Raw genomic sequence first — 18,766 nt, 5'->3', positions numbered from 1 at the left:
CTACTATTTCCAGTCAGAATCCTGAAGTGCAGATCGATGCGCACTCTAACGGCTAATATTGCCCACAACCCATCGCGCGTTGGATGAGGATTCGGTTAGAACTACAAACACAAGTGAAAAGTGTAAAAAAGAAAAAGAAAAAAACTACAGACATGGAGGACGCGCGAATCCGGCGGTTATGTAGAGAGGTTTAGATAAAGGGGTTTGAGTGATTAATTATCAGTATCTAACCTGACGAAAATGTATTTATTCAATGTTGTCTACATTATATTGCATCTGCAGCAGCATGTGAACTTTTGTAAAGACACGTTTAGCCATTAACTTTTAAACGCATAATTACATTCAAATTGCAAACACATGAGGAGAGTCTCTGCATGACAGACCCACGACTGGCAGTAGAACGTGCGAAACGGTAGGAAATTTAATTAGATTGAATGGAGGATTAACTGTGACAAGATGATTGATTGGGCTTTTGACAGGATGCACACAGATCTGTCTGTTAAAGATGAGGAAGTAGTATGTCCCAAAGCTTGCCTACTCTTTTGCTACACAATCAAAAGTATGTACTTTTTCTTCACAAAAAGAGTACATACTTTAAGGGCGCAGTACAAGTAGGCGAATTGGGACATAGCCCCTATTTCTTCTCCTTGTGTTTGCTGTTCTGTGCTGGATCGTCATTGGTTTGGTCATGGTATGTCTTTGTATGTTGCCAAATAGTTGACTTGTGCGACTTGTGCGTATTTATAGAACGGGTTTAACCAATAATAGGCTGTTCGTGGTTTGATGTGTGTGTGACTGACTTTATCCATTGACCTATCTTAGCCTAATCTATTCTCTGATAACATCCCCTAAAACTACTAATTTAGAGAGCAATAATGAACTAGAATGCTTTAATACACAAGTTAATTTGATTCAGATGTACTAATAATATGTTATATTTAAAGCTGCACTCCGGCACTTTTTTGTGTTTAAAAAAATCAAAAAAGACATTTTTGAAAAAAAACTTAACCAGCCAGTGTTCAAAACTATCTGCTTGCCTTACCTCGATTTAAAACGGAAAGCTTGTAATAATGATTTTAATTCCAGTGGTACTGGTGGATTTCCACGGGAATTTCGAGCATGTCTCTGCGTCATTACGTCACTTCTGTACACATAGAGAATGAGTCCCGGCTAGTCGGCTATATAGCGTGTGTGGATGATGGTGGAGATTTAGCTTAGCACTTGGTATGGAGGATCCCAAAAGTTTAAAGCGACAATAGTTAAAGCGACAATCACCAGGGACAACTGGAGATTCACCAGTTGTAAAACCCCAAAGACTTCGGACTTCAGAGTGGCTACAGAAAAAAAGAGACTGCAACCGAGCCCAAGCTAAAACAAGGATAAACGTCGGCAGGGCTTTTGAAAGGTGGCGTGAACTCCGTGTTTTGAAGGGGTTCAAAATGTATGTGAATAAAATTTTATTATATTACAGTTTTAAATAAGCATTTGATTACACATACGTGTGTGTTTTTTTATTTCAAAGAGAAACCGTTATAAGGAACATTAATTTGTTGGTATGACAATTAGAATTTACCGCACAGAAAGGAAAACTGAACTACAGGTAGCCCTAATACACATTAAATATAGTCACGCAATAATGATGTAGTTAACATTAATAATTTGAGAACAAAATATATTTTTCACGTTTTGACGTGATATAAGCAATCGTTAGATTTAATCAGCGTGATAGCCTGCCTACTGCAATGTTTCCCCCCACCCCCGAATTTGGTCAGAACAAAAGTGAATGTTACTTACTTGTTCAGATGACATTTACCGATGAAAATTCTAATGTTGGTTATACACTTTCAAAAAGTATACTATGACATTGCTGATGACAGTACAGTATCCACAGCGACGCGGCAGCGACATGTTCTCCTCAATATATTGTGTTCATCCACGCTGTTTCATGCCGATTTACTACCCACGCACAGTTAATAATTCCGCGAATAACTGCAATTGCAGATTTCGAACAGAGATGGCGACAAAGAGGAAAAACGACTGACTGCAGCTTTAACCCCCTTTTAGAAGCTTTTTCCTCTAATTACACAACTTTGCTGTAAAAATTGTTCCATTGGAGTGAATGTAGTTGTCTTCACTTGTCTTGATGAGAGAGAACCAGTGGAGTCAGAGGATCTTTGGTGAATGGAAAGACAAGGACGAAGCCTGGCACAAGCTTGGGGGTCCTTAGAAAACTTCTCCATTCATGCAACATGAAACCGTTCATGTTGCATTTTTATTGGCTAGTCAGTAGATGTAGGTCGTAGCAGCAAACACACTGTGAGATGATCATGACACTCAGAAAATTATCACAGGCTACACTCTTAGAAGAAAAGGTTCTATATAGAACCTTAAAAGGTTATATAGGCGCTTCGTATTTGGAACCCCTAAAAGGTTCTACACTCTTAGAAAAAAAGGGTTCATTGGGGTTCTATATAGAACCATAGGGTTCTTTACTCAACTCCAAAGAACCTTTTATGCTAAAAAGGTTCTATAATGACAAGAACCCTTTCTTGGGTTCTGTATAGAACCTTTTTGGGGTTCCAAATATGAAGCGCCTATAGAACCTTTTAAGGTTCTATATAGAACCTTTTCTTCTAAGAGTGTTTCTTTGATTGCAAGACCGTGACAACAGCGTTTGTGAACCGCGCCCACTGTACAATGTTTAGGAGCTACGACCACAGAAATCACCACGATTGTTTCACAATGCTCGTCTTTCATCTGGGACAGCCCAAAATCGCATAAATAAAAAAATAGAATAAATCTTTTTGTAGGAGACTTTAAACTTTGTAACTTTGCAGATCTTATACATGCAAAAACAGCTACATAACAGACTAAAGAAAAAGAAAAACAAGAAAACATAATTTGACCCCTTTAATACAAATGTAATACAACTATTATTAAAACATGATGTATACACTCATTCTTTGTTTTCCAACCTTTTTTTTCCCTCTCATAATTATGAAAAAATAATCTTTCAATAGTATTTGTCTCCCTCTGCTGGTACAACACAAAACACATTCAGGCTCTATATGTATTCTAACAAAACTCCAACCTTTTTGAGTTTATACTGTGCGTTTATACAAATAAAAAGGTGAATCTATGAAAGAGAAACTTTAATTTGCTGCTGCAATTTATTTCACAAAAGATGTTTCACTGTTGCCTCATCAGGTCTTTCAGAGGATCGTTGAAATCTAAATTAAGCCTTAATTTATAACAGTGAAGTCCCTGTATCTTCTGTCTCTGTTGATTCTGTTCACTGTGAGTCTCTGTAGTGGATCCTTATTCACCATTCAGATGATCATCAGAAGATCAGACTGTCATCTAATACCTAAAATAAAACACACACACAGTCACATATACAGTATGAGACATTGACATTATCTTTTCATAAGAAACTATCTAGATAATCTATATTAATTCATTCTCAAACAGATAGCTTCTATCTGATGCTCAGTCACTTTACAAAATCAAAAGGACATGAAAGGTCACTTTCACACAACGGACAGCTGATACAGAACCAGCAGAAATTATCATTACACTTAATATCAGTTAATAACAAACAACCCAAAAAACTCAGATTATCACACATAGAGACAGTTAAAGGGGAAAAGCTGAAAATAACATTAATATTATTTTCACAATCAGTCACAACACTATGACAAGAATTAAACTCATATTAAACAGTTTAAAGTTCAGAGACCTACATAAACTGAAGCTGAATTTAAGACTCATTATCTGATGATCTCAAACTAAATATTTACACACACACACGTGGTGTCACAGAACCTGGTACAATATACTTGATGAAAATTGTTAAGAACTATTCTTACCATATATTATATGCAGTTTATAATGTGGATCATCCTTCAGATCCTTCAGCAGCTTCACTCCTGAGTCTCCTAGTTTATTCCCAGACAGATGCAGTTGACTCAGGTGTGAGGGGTTTGATCTCAGAGCTGAAGCCAGAGCAGCACAACCTTCATCTGTGACACCACAATCATCCAAGCTGTAGAGAACAATGACACACAATACATTTATATCCAAACATGACCACTTAAAAAATAAAATAACAACATAATGCTGTCAATATGAAAAATATATACTAATTAGTTCACATTGTTAAAATGTAAGGACTAGGGGATAGAATATACAGTATAAAAATAAAACATGGAAACCCAACCTGTGTGTGTGTGTGTGTGTGTGTGTGTGTGTGTGTGTGTGTGTGTGTGTGTGTGTGTGTGTGTACAATGTAATTGTAAACATTTTAAGAAACTCTTAATACTAATGTAATTAATGTCCAATAAAGGCTGTATTAAAGCTCTTAGTGACATTTTATAGTACCTGAAATAGTACAGAAATTTAAATAGTTCTCATGAAATTTGTTTTAGATTTGTCATCTTTGTTTTCGGGCTTAAATTAGACTTTGAAGAACAGATTTTACACCGTCATTCATGTTTTTTTTACTGACTTAATTACTATCCTTTTTTAAAAAAGTGTTCCACTTGGCAACAAATCTGCATCTCCGCAAATCTAATATAAATGTAATCTTTATTACCACTCTATATTCAAATTCACGTCAATGAAAGCAATATATGAGCTGCATTTTAATTATCATTAGCTAGTTTCAAGAGTGACATCAGCACTGGTAAGATAATTTAGTGTTACTACTTTTAATGAAGACAACTGTGTGTTGAGCTTCAGGTGGTGAGCTGAACTTTCAGTTTCATTCGCACCAGTTTGCCCACCTTACCAATCGTCATTAATGTATATACTGACTTCACCCTGTGCTGCAATATACATTTAGTTTAACATTAATTTACAGAAATCAGCTGCTTGAATGAAAATTGCTGATGTTATCGGATTTTCAGGTGATATTCTCAATTCAATCAGTTAACGGACGCTCTGAGGTAAAGTGTTCAGACTGCAGACTTAACAATGATTGTATTTAATTCTATTATGCTTCTATTATGCTTCTTTGTGCTTCCAGCTAGCGGTCCGTATTTTTGTCCTCAGCTTGTTGTGATCCATTTTGCTGTTTTTTTATGAATTCAAAAGTTGTGTGACCCTCCCCTAGACTAAAAAAAAGTTGGATGACCCTCGCCTCAACAAAGAATAAAAATACATGACCCTCCCCTATTTTGCTCCGGTGATCCATTCCATAAACATCGAACGGTCCCTAAGAAAAAAAAAATATTTTACACTTTTTAAGTTTATAAACACTCACTTCCAGCGAATGGTCAATAATATTGCTGTGAAGCGACACAAGTGCATTCTGAAGCTCACATGAGAAGTGATGGGGAAGCAGAGATGAGCGGCATTCGTGTGAGTTTCACAATTCGCTTATGTCACTCTTGTGCTGACGTTTAAGTCAAATATGAACTCATGAATGAGTGTATGTTATCTGGAAACAATGGTTTATATTATAAAAAGTTTTAAATATTTGTATTTCTTACACCAATTGTTTCACTTTTTATGGTTTATGTATTACCGTTGTGTTCACTTTGTGTGGTTATTGAAGCATCAATTTTAACTCACAGAGATGGATTATTTGCTAACACTAGAATGAGGTTTAATTTGTTACACATTAGTTAACTACATTAGTTAAAATAATTTTAAAAACAGTTAACAATATTCTACATCGTTTACTAATCTTAGTTGATGTTCATTTCAACATTTTTTGAAATACATTTTTGAAATCAAAAGTTGTATTTGTTAAAATTAGTTAAAGCGCTGTGAAATAAAATGACACTAACAAAGATTAATAAATGTTGTACGAAATACATTGCTCACTATTTTTAGTTAATACATTAACTAATGTTAACAAATGAGAGCTTATTGTAAAGTGTTAACGACTATTTTTTATAAAAATCTTGATTTGTGTTCATCTGAAGAAAGTAAGTCATACATATCTGGGATGGCATGAAGATGAGTAAATGATCAGAGAATGTTCATTTTTGAATGAAGTTTCCATTTAAAGGTCGCTGTGGATGTACACGAACACTTCAAATGAAGATGAACCTCTTACACACTTGAAGGTCTTTGGATGCACTGAGTATGCTGTCAATTTCATTAAAAACAAAGCTACCGATTGGTTATCGATTCAAAATTAAAAAATATATAAAGCACCAAATATCAGAAGAATTATTTTTTGTTGCTTTTATGTCATAGATTCTATAAGAAGTTTACAATGTTGGTCTTGCATTCTTGATTTTTATGTAGGTCAATGCAAATCAATTTATCCAAAATGTGAGTGACTGACTACCAAATGCAAGGATTGCCATGCTTTTATTTAGCCATGTTTTAAAGCAGGTTTCACTGTTGTATATCCAAATTAATTGTTCCTCAAATTTCTATGCAATGTTGACAAAGGAATCTGTGTCGTTGAGTTTATGTTGAAGATTGCACTTTGATATAATAAACACTGTAAAATATGTGACCCTCAAGAGTGTAAAAAGCTTTTTTTCCCAGGCAGTAATTCAGTGACATTTCACACGGTAAAATCACATTCTTAAGGTTAAGAAATGATTTAATATATACAATATATTAAATTGATTTAAACAATCTCGAAAAAACAATCTCGATTTAAAGTAAAGGGTGTTAAATGTTGATCATGATGTCAAAGTGTGTTTTTCAGTGTGACTATCAGTACAGCAGTATCACCTTAATGAGGAGCAGGTCATGTGTTCAATCATTTACAGATCAAACACATGAACTCACAGCAGCAGGAGAAATAGAGCAAACTCTTCAAACAGAGTAAAAAATAATAATGCTATTACATCACATGAACAGACATGAAATTATTTTATGAATTTGATCATGTTGTTTTAATAGCTTTGCTTGTAATTAATATTGAAATTGCAAAATTCACAGTGACAGTTTCATATGAGAGTCACATATGATCTTACCACAGTGCCTCCAGTTTACAGTGAGTCTCCAGTCCAGCAGAGATCAGCTTCACTCCTGAGTCTCCTAGTTTATTCTCAGACAGATCCAGTGTTCTCAGGTGTGAGGGGTTTGATCTCAGAGCTGAAGCCAGAGCAGCACAACCTTCATCTGTGACACCACAATCCCTCAACCTGTAGAGAACAATGACACACTCTTAACTCTTCAAATATTTGTTTTCTTATTTTTTAATAATTTGAGCAATATCTCTTTTTTTAAACAATTCAACATGTCAGTGAGTTTTACTGTTAATCTAAGAGATTATGTCTCTATGCGAGAGATACAATTATATAAAGCTGATATAATGGAATAGATTGAATACATCTGTTTTTCCCCTAAATATAAATTTATTAACTTTTAATATAAATTTAAATAAATATATAAAAAAGTCTACATATAAATGTTTATATACATACATTATAAATGCATATATTTGAAAATAGATTTCTCACACAAATATCATAAAATAACTGTTACATAGATCACAAGAAAGAAGTAGTAAGTTATTTAAGTAAGAACTGTTATAATGTTTTAACAGTGATGCTTGTTCTCAGTGTTACTTACACAGCAGTTCTAGTTGCTGTAAACACAGGCAGCAGCTTCTGAATAACGTCATCTGCTCTATTTTGTGTCACTATTTGAAAATAAAAAATAAATAAGGTTAATTATTTGTGCTAATAATAATATTAATTAATATCATAAGTAAATAATGCATTAAAAACCTTACTAAATACCCACAAATTTGTTTTAATTAAACATTGCTTTATAAAGGACATGTGCAATGTGACATTGCTATGGTTATCACCATGGAGACATTTAACTCCTGAGTTGGGGGGATGCAAGAAAAAAAGTATTTTTGTACCTGCATCAGCAAATTATTCACATAAATGTTAAGTTAAGTTTGCTTGCTTGTTACTTGTTTATTTACCTACTGGTTTATTTAATAATATATTTAATAAAACACTCAATTTTATTATCACAGGAAATTATGCTCACAAAAATTATGCAAAGTGAATCATTGTCCATCATTTTGCGAGCGCAAATTCTCAATGAGAGATTAATCTAATTTATTTTCTTAATACTTCTCTTGTGGCCCACAGTGAAACATTCTTTATTTTCATGAATCAATAAGTATTTTGTGTTAAACAAGTTGATGTTGAAATAAGTAGTAAGCTAATCTAATATTTTATCCTTTCAGCGTGTCAGTTATGCGGTGATGCCCTATGAAATTATTGCTGGGCAAATAAATTGTAATATTAATTTAATGATGAAAATAGCCTAACAATAATAACAATAGTAATTTAATCTGCGTGCCCGTCCGCTGCCGTGAAGAGCTAAACGTCCACCAGGAACGGCATCAAGGCAATTAACTGTTTTATCAAGTATACTTTGGCCGCACGCGTGACGTAATTTTTATCATCAGGAGGTTCCGCTTGCAGCCCAATTTTTGTGATGGCACAGACAGTGCACACACAACGGTCAAATGAGTTTACTTTGAAAGGCTTGCGCACTTAACTGAGGCTTGTAGACTCAAGTCCTCAGCATTAAAAACTAGAATGAGACGTTCTATTAAGTGTGCATGTGTAACGGAGTGTAAAATGTAAAAATACTGCATAAATGGGGACAGCGCCATCTGTCTGATGCAAGATGGCATTTAGTGTACAGAATAGGGACTGCCCACAGCAGAGATAATGAGACATGCTGTGGTTAAGTTGCACATTTCGATCAGTTGAGAATTATCAGTTTAAAGTGTCCAAAACACATAAATAATCACTTTATTGTGGATTTATCCTGCAATGAACTTGTTAGGCAACTTTTGATATGTGTTTGGCATCGAGTGTGTTATATTATATAGAGTTATTTTGACTTTGTATTACGAGACACAACTGTAATTAATTTGTGCATTGTCTTGTGTTTTACGTAGAACTGATTTACTCTCTGTGCATTGGATCCCTTATTTCCACATTTTGTTTCCTCATTGTGCAGCTCCACTCGGCAGAAAGACCGCCCAGGCAAGACAGTCACACACGGCTACATCACATATGTTCCCAACCCAAGGTCACGGCACAAAAATTATATTAAAACTTAATTTAGGATAAATACTTTCTATGAAGTATCTTTGTATTAAATGGCTTTTTTGTTAATGCAATAAAGTGAATAACAGCCGTCTGTGTCTCCCAGTGTTTTACATTATTGACAGTTTAGTGTTCAGTGATTAATTTACAAAAAAAAAAAACACAACATGGCCTAAGTTGCCTTCATCTCTGAAAAACATTATTTGTGTCTTCCATTTCATTATGAACTCAGACAAGCTCAGAGCTGACTCGTTTTACATTAGTTCTTTTTTGTGAATTAGAATGTGTGCAAAGGATTGTGGGAGATTGATTAACACGAATGATAAACTTGATTCATTACTTCAAAATGAGCTGAATTAAGGATACGAAATGAAGTCTGTCTTCAAAAAATCTTCAAATTGAGACAGGCTTGAAAAAATCTTCAAATTGAGACAGGCTTCAGAGGCGCTTAATGACGTGGCAGCCAAGATATGCAGCCTTACTTGGACAGAGATCCAGGTGCCTTCTGCTTGCTGCTTTTTGAAGTTTGCACGGAGATGATAACGTTTTTAAAAACAATTCAACTCTTTGCGTCTTAGAACCTATTTCAAGATTTGTGTTCTCGTGCCACCGGTCACTGTTGTTGCGCGACTGAGCAGGCCGGAGCGCATGGGGGTTTTCAGTTAGAACGGTGTCGTGTTAGCGGCCCCTAAGTTAATAACTAATGATCTGTGCGACGGAAGTGAATCAATCAAAATAACTTTAGCTGGACAATAACTTTATTCTAGAGCTGCTGTAAAGCCTAAACACTCTCTGTTACTTTAATTTCCTATTATCACTGTAAAGCTGCTTTGGAACAATCTATATTGTTAAAAGCACTGTATAAATGAAGGTGACTTGACTTGACTTCTTTTAATTCAGAATGTGTCTCCCAACTGTAACTTTCATAGAGTCAGCGTTGCTCGAAGTATAACTTGCGCATGTAAAGGTTGTTTTTGTGCCTTTTTTTAGCCAGTGTGAAACCACACAGACCTTCACAAGAGTTGCATTATAATCAGCTCAACAGTTCACTTGAGCTAAAAGCAACAAGATCACACTTCAGCTGTTATTCGTCAGAAAATACACACACACACACACACATTATTAGTGTTATAAAAAGCAACTTCAACCTCCTCGTCTGTTTGTTTGAAGAAGCATTGTCATCTGACTGAAAGTCAATTAGTTTCTGATCTTCTGACAAAAACAGACAACACAATTTTCAGGTACGTTTATGGGTTAAAGTACAAGGTCAAGGTCATTATGCAAATCTATGCACATATTTCTATGGAAGTAATACAAAAGTAGTATTTGTGAAGTTCTGTTGTGTTTCTTGTCTTTCAGCATCTGTTCTTCACTAGATTATCTGAGGGATTTGACTGAATAAAGATGCTGCTGATCATTGAAGCTCTTCTCATTTTAGCTGCTCTAGGACAGGTAAGCTTGTGTTCTAATATGAATATTAGACATGAATACTGATGATGTGATGATTATGATTCCTGTTTCTGCAGGATCACAGAGCTGCTGGTGCGGGACTAAAACTGGATATGGCACTGGATTCAGTTGATGACTATTATTACGGCTGTAGAATAAAAATGGCAAAAAAGGTGGAGCAAGAATATCTAGAGAAGGAACGTGGTAACTCTGAATTTAAGAATGCTTGGGAAGAAGGTAAAAGGAATGCATTAAATGACAATACCTTGAAATTTCAGAACTCAATTGCCATTTATGTGTACACTAACACAGAAAACTATAGCATATATTCTCAATTTAATAATGACGCTCGATATGGAAGACAAAAATATGCAGCCAGGACATACGAATGGTATTCACTTCAGTTTCTATTAACAGAAGCGATTGAGATTCTGAGGAAAAAACAAAATAAATGCTTTAATACCTTTCGTGGTACAAAGCTCGAATTTAATGGGTTTACTTTTCCAAGCATTCGTTTCGGCTCATTTACATCCTCCTCTCTTAATCGTAACTTAGCAAAGCGTTTTGGAAGTAGATCTTGTTTTGAAATCTACACTTGTTTAGGTGCTGTTGTGACTGAATATTCTAGGCTTCCTTATGAGAAAGAAGTGCTGATTCCTCCTTATGAAATGTTTAAAGTCATTGATGTCAAGACAAGACCATTTCAGAAAGATCTCTGGTGTGAGACTGTATTCACTTTGAAAAGCTATGGAACAAGAAGTGCCCTGAACTGTGCTCTATTCAAGAACCGACCAAGACCATAGTAAAGTACTATGGTGCGCGCTGAACAAAGTGCTTTGAATTTCTGGTGTGAGACGGTATTACTTTGAAAAGCTCTGGAAAAAATAAGTGATCTGAATAATACCGTGGCATCCAACAGTGGAAAACAAGTTGCTTTCTTGAACACTGTTCTAATTTTAACATTATTTTGTTAAGTGTTAACATGTAGATACTGTATGTTTCTTGTTGTTATTGAACACTGATGTGTGTTTTATTGAATTACAGCATTTGTCTGATTGTACGATTAGTAGGTTCACAAGGTAAACATCAGAATTTTTTTTATTAAACTTCTGTCAACCAAATAAATTTTTCAAAGCATATTCTTTTCTCTCATAATTCTCTTTGATCAACAAAACATTTTGTATTTGCATGTTATGGTGGGAACATAAACCAGTGATCAAAAGGGAGCTTTTACAGCTGGCAACTTTTATCACGATCCGTGAATAAATGACGCCACCAGCTGGAGAAAAGAGAAAAGCACACAATGAAAGAAATCAATGTAATATTTTAAAGCAGAAAGTGAATATAACTCAATGAGGCTGTTTTAGACTGACAAAATGATGTTTATTTGAGAATTATTTGACTGTTCAACTAGTTTATAGACAGAGTGTGTCATTCACCAGGTAACAGACACCAAATACAATCTGTATCAAATTCAGTGTAAAACTATGAGCTGAGAAATGATGAGAAAACGCCAGATAAAGGGCGCTTCATTGTATAAAAACGTGGAAACCTGACGGTTATTCTCTCTCCGAGATCGCTATCAGATGTCCCTCGATCTCTTTTTCTGACAGAGTCCTGAAAGACAGACAGATGTTCTCTATGAGGATGTATTTGTGCCAAAAAGACTGCTTTCAACTGTATAAATTTACATTTATTCATTTAGCAGACGCCTTTGTCAACTTACAAATGATGTATACAACGACTAACGATACAATAATACGACTGTCAATGTCTGCAGTCACTGCGTACTTGTTAAAAAAATGTATCTGTCATTTTTGGACAGCTTTTTGCTAAAATTATGGCATTCTGTTTGTGCCAAAAATGTGGAGACTGCTATTTTCCCCATCATCTTTCTAAAACAAATTAATATTATGACAAAACACGAGGATGAAACTAAAGAACTCTAGATTCATTCACACTTATAGAACAGAAAGATAATATGAGCAGTTCTCATTGGATAAAAGCGTCTGCTAAATGCATAAATGAATGAAAATAAATATATCTGAAAGTTTTAGAAATTTCATTATTGAACAAATAATGTGTTTGTTTACCTGGATATCTGTTAAACGCATTTCAGAACATAAACTTATAAAGCATAAAACATTACACAAATAAAACAATAACAATAGACACACAAATTAATTGAACAAAGTAGTTCACATTTTTGGCACAAATGTAACGCCATATTTCTTCTTAAACTACATCATATGTTGTCTCTGAGAATGTTTGCTGTCAGACACTCATTCTTTCCCTCTCCGTACCTGAATTTAGGCTTTTCTTTGCTCACGACAGCCACTTCCAGCTCAGTGCTTTTGAAGTCCATGGAAAGCACAGAAGACAAACACGAGATCGCCATCTAGAGGACAGGAGGCAAACATGAGAGTTACAATATTCAGTCAACACACTGCTGACAAACGGTGAACATAACATTTTAGCATATTATATTAACATAAAGGACCTAGAAATAACTTTTTGCCACATCTACAAATGGCCAGTGAGTTCAGAAAATGAAAATATTAATATTTTTTACCAGCCATGAAACCGTTTTAGCAAAAACAGGAAGTAATGACACCAGAATTTTTGATACCAGTGAAAATGCACAATTCTCAATTCCAATTTCAATACCACAGCTAAAACTACTAGCCTAACTAATATAAATGTATAACATTACTAAAGACAAGTAAATTGTCAGTAATAATAAAAATAAAAAAGCATTATATTAAGCAAAATCACAAATACATATAACATTACAAAGATGCAAATTAAATAAACAGTGCTTTTCGTGTATTTCCGGTAGATCTGTAATAAAGTAAGCAAATAACACTACATAATCCTCACTGTATAAATCCTTATAAAAGTTATTCAGTTACGAGCAGTGAGTGATTTTTTTCTATGTCTTTTGTTGTTTGATTAACATTAAAAACACAGACGGCAGCAGGAATATTAGGCTGCTGTCACTTTAAGAGCGAATGCACCAATCTAATATACTGATACTGACACACATGCGTTTCCTTTTCAGCGGTTTACGTTCACTTAAAGTCTGCGTGAATCGGAAGTTGCAAACGACTTTTCTCAAGTGTTGTGACGCATTTCCGAGTGAAAGGGAATATTGAACAGAGGGTTTTACTCCAGCGCTCCTCCTCTCCATCTCTCGCCCACAGCAGAGTAATGGTTTGAGGGGAGTGGTTAAGCGATTAAGCAACCCAAGCCCTCAAGCCTACGTCATCAGAAAAATAACCATTCCAGACCCGGAAGTAACTTTTCAGACTTTGATTAAAGATAACCACGGCAAAAAAAAAAATTCTGTGTATTAACTTCCACGGATTAATTGTTTACCACAAGACTAGTAATATCCGCTAACAAAGTAAATAGGGTCAATTTTGATTTCATGCCAACTTTAAGACATAACCGACTGTTTACTAGGATACTCGCTTCATATTTGATGAAGTTTGCATCATTATGTTGGCTTGACAAAGCCCACATACTGATCTACTATTTAAACAATTTCTTCTGAGCCAAACTTTAGAGAGCATCTCCTCCTAGATTTTTAACTCTATAACCTCCAAACTCAGGTCAGACCTTCACACTGTTCTGACTCGGGTTGCTGTATCTTCTCTAACTGTTCCGACTTATGGTTTTCCTAAAAATGAAGATTAAAAATCATACAAAATCCCATTACCTTACATTGAGGGGGACAAAACTTTAAAACAATAACTCTAATAGAGTATTTAAGCTTCATCCACAACATATCTATTACTGGCAAAGCCTAGCAACTAGCTTAGGACATGCTACCAACATGTTAATTCATGCTACCAACATGTTAATATTAATAACATGCTAATTCATACCAGTAACATGCCAATTTATGTTAAGAACATGCCAATTCACATAAAACATGCTAACAAACTTTTTCACGGTAGCAACATGCTAAGTAATGCTAGCAACATGCTAATTCATGTTAACAACATGCTAATTCATGTTAACAACATGCTATTTCACGCTACTAACATGCTGATTCATGCTAACAATATGCTAATTACTACAAACAACACATTAAAACATGCGAACAACACATTAAAACATGCTAACAACATATAAAATCATGTTAGCAATGTACTAAAACGTGCTAATTAATGCCAGCAACATGCTAATTCATGCCAGCAGCATATTAAATAATCCTAACAATGTACTACACAATGATAAGTTAATTCATGATAGCAGTGATGATAGAAGTGGCAAATCATGTTAGAAGCATTAAAACATGCTAACAAATGCTAAATCATGCTAGCAATGTGCTAAAACGTGTTAACAACATGCTAATTCATGCTAGCAACATGTTAAATCAAGTTAACATGTTAAAACATGCTAGCAATGTGTTAAAACATGTTAACAATGTGCTAATTCACGCTAGCAACATGTTAAATCATGTTAGCAAAATGCTAAATAATGCTAGAAATGTGTTAAAATATGTTAACAATATGCTAATTCATGCTAGCAATGTGTTAAAACATGTTACTTCATGTTATCAATATCTTTCTCTCTTTCCACTTCACACAATGTAAAGCTTATAAAACTTTCTCATTTTTATACAGCCTTTTCAAGCCAACATCAAAGATTGTGTCTGATCTTTACTCATCTAGTTGATTCTGATCAATCAATTTTTAATTTCTATGCGTTTTGTGTATGTATGTATGTGTATGTGTATGTATATATATGTATATACGTGTCTATGCGGATATATGTATATGCTTATATATGTGTGTATTTATGTGTATATGTATATATGGTCATATGATGTGTATATGTGTGATGTTTTGTCTCTGTTTTTAGGGTGACTTTTTCTTAACATTCTGTCAAGGGTCTACAGATGTAAAATAGCCTTTTAGGCTAATTCTGGCACATTTACATTTATGTTTATTAATGTGCATTGCCCCTGTAAACACAATAAAATGAAAAAAAATGAAAAAATGATACTTCCCCGTGAAGCTGTTGGGAATGATTCTGTCACCATGTTAGCGTGTCACACACCTCCACGGTCCTGTCGACCGTCAGCTCCGGCTGCTTCTTCAGCTTCTTCTCCAGGAAGCTGTTGGCCTCCGTGTGTTTGGTCCCGACGCTCGTGGCCCTGAACCCGCAGAAATACCCGGCCGGGTCGCACTTGTAGAGCACGGGTCCCTTCAGAGGGTCCATCGCGATCAGCATCATGCCTGAACACACACACAGCGTCACAAACACTGCAGAAGCGACCGATCATCTGAGTCTGAGCGGACGGACACACTCACAGCAGCCGAGCGGCCTCATCTCTGCGTTCTGTGTGTAGACCTGCGAGAGGTCCGCCATACGCCGGCACAACATGTCCGCCGTGATCTCGTAACCGAACTTATATTTCCACTCGCCGGCCTCCACACGAGCACGGTGAACCTGAGAACGGCTGTCAGCTACACACACACACACACACACACTTTAATAATGGAACTGCAACATCAACACTGTTATTGAACTGAATAATGACACTGTTGTCTTCTGTAAAGCAGCTTTGCAACAAGTTTAAGTTAATAAAGTTTAAAGTTTAATCGGCTCTTTTTCCCTCCATCATAAACGAGTGTGTCTCGTCGCGTCAGAGAAACACCGTAAACGCTGTCGTGTTCTCTAGCGTTCGGATGGTGTTCGGGAACACACTCGTGTGTGTGAGACGCTTCTGGAGGGAATTAAACCCAATCATTCTGATCACACACTTCGACTCTGGCGTTTCAGAAACACCAAACCAACATTAGAGACGCTGCGACGCCATTGGTCCGCTGGTTACTCCAGTTATCCAATCACAGCTGACGCTGAGGGAAAGTCACGTGAGCTTTGAGGGATTTATTCTGTAAATGTGTTTCTGCGTAGTATATCTCGACGTTTCCATCCAGCGTTTATTTGAGCAAATATCCCAAATGCACATAAAAAATGGAGGATGGAGACAGATAATGACACACTGGATTTGAATCATTGAATCATCATTCAGGAAGTTTGTATCATTGATTCACTGTGAAGCTGCTTTGAAACGATCTGTGTTGTATAAAGCGCTAGAGAAATAAAGTGACTTGACATCATGTGATGCCAGTATAACATGTGAGAGGACACACACACACACACCGTAATGTCCAGTCATGACGCATCCAATCCGTGAAGTGAGTTTGAACATGTTTGTCATTGTCGACGCATCCAGGAGTGAGTCCTGCACACGAGAAACAGAGTCGGTTAAACACACACACACACACACACACACACACACACACACACACACACACACACACACACACACACACACACACACACACACACACACACACACACACACACACACACACACACACACACACACGCTCTCTTTCTATCTCTCTCACTCACACTCATTCACTTACACACTCTCTCTCACACACACACAAACGCTCTCTCTCTCTTTCTCGCACACACACACACACGCTCTCGCTCTCTCTCTCTCTCACACACGCTCTCTCTCTCTCTCTCTCTCACACACACACACACACACACACTCTCTCACAAACACTCTCTCTCACACACACACACTCTCTCTCTTTCTCTCTCTCACACGCACACACACACTCTCTCTCTTTCTCTCTCTCTCTCTCTCACACACACACACTCTCACAAACACTCTATCTCTCTCACACACACACACACACACTCTCTCTCACACACACAAACACACTCTCTCTCTCACACACACAAACATTCACTCACTCACACACATTTTCTCTTTTTCTCTCTCACTCACACACTCACACACACACACTTTCTCTTTTTCTCTCTCACTTACACACACACACATTCACTCACACACACACTCTCTCATTCACTCACACTCACACTCTCTCTCTCTCTCTCACACACACACACACACTCTCTCTCTCTCTCTCTCTCCCTCTCTCTCTCTCTCTCTCACACACACACACACACACACTCTCTCTCTCTCTCTCTCACACACACACACACTCTGAGCTCAGCGTAATTTAAGAGCATCACAGCATCTCAGCAGGTTTAGAAAGACTCAGAGACGCTTGAAGCTTGTCCAGGAGTAAACCACACTCGCAGACTCTCTCTCTCAGGTGTGTGTTTTTACCGCAACTTTCTTCTGTGTGACGACCACAGCACAGTCCGTCCCTCTGATGCCCACCGTGGTCAGGCCGCTCTGAGTGATGGCTTTGAAGGCATATTCTGTCCAACACATTCAACACCATAAACACAACATGCACTACACTGTAGTGTTCTCAGAAGCTAACGATATTGCAAAGTTATAAACAATCGTTATTCCGTTAATAGAATGTTCGTTCAACGTTATCTGCTCGACTAACGTTCCAAAACATTTATAAATCGATCATGGAACGTGTTTTCCTGAATCATTTTAGTTCGTCTAGAACGTTTTTTAAATGTTACTACTTGATTCGGGACGTTCAGAGAACATAACGTTCCAATAATGTTTGAAGAATGGATGGTCAAAAACTGAACGTTCAGAAACACTTAATGGGAACGTTAGCAAACATTCCTAGAACGTTTTTGTTGGTTTGGAGATGATGATTTATAATAAATATAAATTATCATTTACTAATGAAGATGAAGTCTGATCTTGGATCTACTTTGGTGTCGAAAAAACATAATATATAGTTTGATTACACATGCATTCCGTAGCCTACAATGAATTAATCTGTCACCAATTGTCCAAAACGCTGCATTAGTGCAGTAAAAACGAGCTGAAAGCATCAATAACTTTTAATACTTGATGAAAACCGGAGTAGTGGGTTATGAAATGGTGGAACTCTTACCGACTTGATACAATCGGCCCTCAGGTGAGAATATGGTGATGTGTCGATCAAATCCCGCGTTTGTGCCTCGAGACATCCTTATAAACACACTTTAGTGACTTTAGCAGCTCAATCCGTCAATATTCACGATCATGCAGGTCGAATGTGTTGAGAAGTGCGTCGAGTTGAGAGTGAATAAGCGATTTAAGACTTTCACTTTCTCTTTCATTCAGTCGCGTCATTAAACTCAATGAGGAACAAATACACACGCACACACACACACACACACCTGAGACCCACTCACTCCCACACACACACACACACACACACACACACACACACACACACACACACACCAGAGAACAAAGACAAACAAACAAACAAACAAAAACACTGATAAAAGTGTTTAATGAC

General features: G+C 36.4%; 3 protein-coding genes across 3 annotated transcripts in view; 2 read left to right on the top strand and 1 right to left on the bottom strand.

Moving 5' to 3' along the window:
* The window catches only part of LOC306997685 (NLR family CARD domain-containing protein 3-like), a 377,651-nt gene that overhangs the window by 144,517 nt on the left and 214,368 nt on the right, over nt 1-18,766 (top strand). The gene's annotated exons all lie outside the window — the stretch shown is intronic.
* LOC306997712 (ecto-ADP-ribosyltransferase 4-like) lies at nt 9,938-11,644 on the top strand. The gene is made up of 3 exons (XM_079611116.1): nt 9,938-10,297; nt 10,416-10,508; nt 10,583-11,644. The coding sequence occupies exons 2-3, from the start codon at nt 10,461-10,463 to the stop codon at nt 11,306-11,308; spliced, it is 774 nt and encodes a 257-aa protein (XP_079467242.1). The 5' UTR covers nt 9,938-10,297; nt 10,416-10,460; the 3' UTR covers nt 11,309-11,644.
* On the bottom strand, nt 11,586-18,734 carry psma6l (proteasome 20S subunit alpha 6, like). Its single transcript, XM_079611102.1, has 8 exons — nt 18,374-18,734; nt 17,674-17,768; nt 16,686-16,767; nt 15,830-15,985; nt 15,576-15,754; nt 12,809-12,903; nt 12,058-12,122; nt 11,586-11,784 (listed from the first exon to the last, which is right to left on the bottom strand). The coding sequence occupies exons 1-7, from the start codon at nt 18,447-18,449 to the stop codon at nt 12,065-12,067; spliced, it is 741 nt and encodes a 246-aa protein (XP_079467228.1). The 5' UTR covers nt 18,450-18,734; the 3' UTR covers nt 11,586-11,784; nt 12,058-12,064.

The sequence above is a fragment of the Phoxinus phoxinus genome, assembly GCF_949152265.1.
Source record: "Phoxinus phoxinus genome assembly, chromosome: 4".
Lineage (NCBI taxonomy): Eukaryota > Metazoa > Chordata > Actinopteri > Cypriniformes > Leuciscidae > Phoxinus > Phoxinus phoxinus.
Note: the sequence above shows the minus strand (reverse complement) of the source record. Positions and strands in the feature narration are given on the sequence as shown.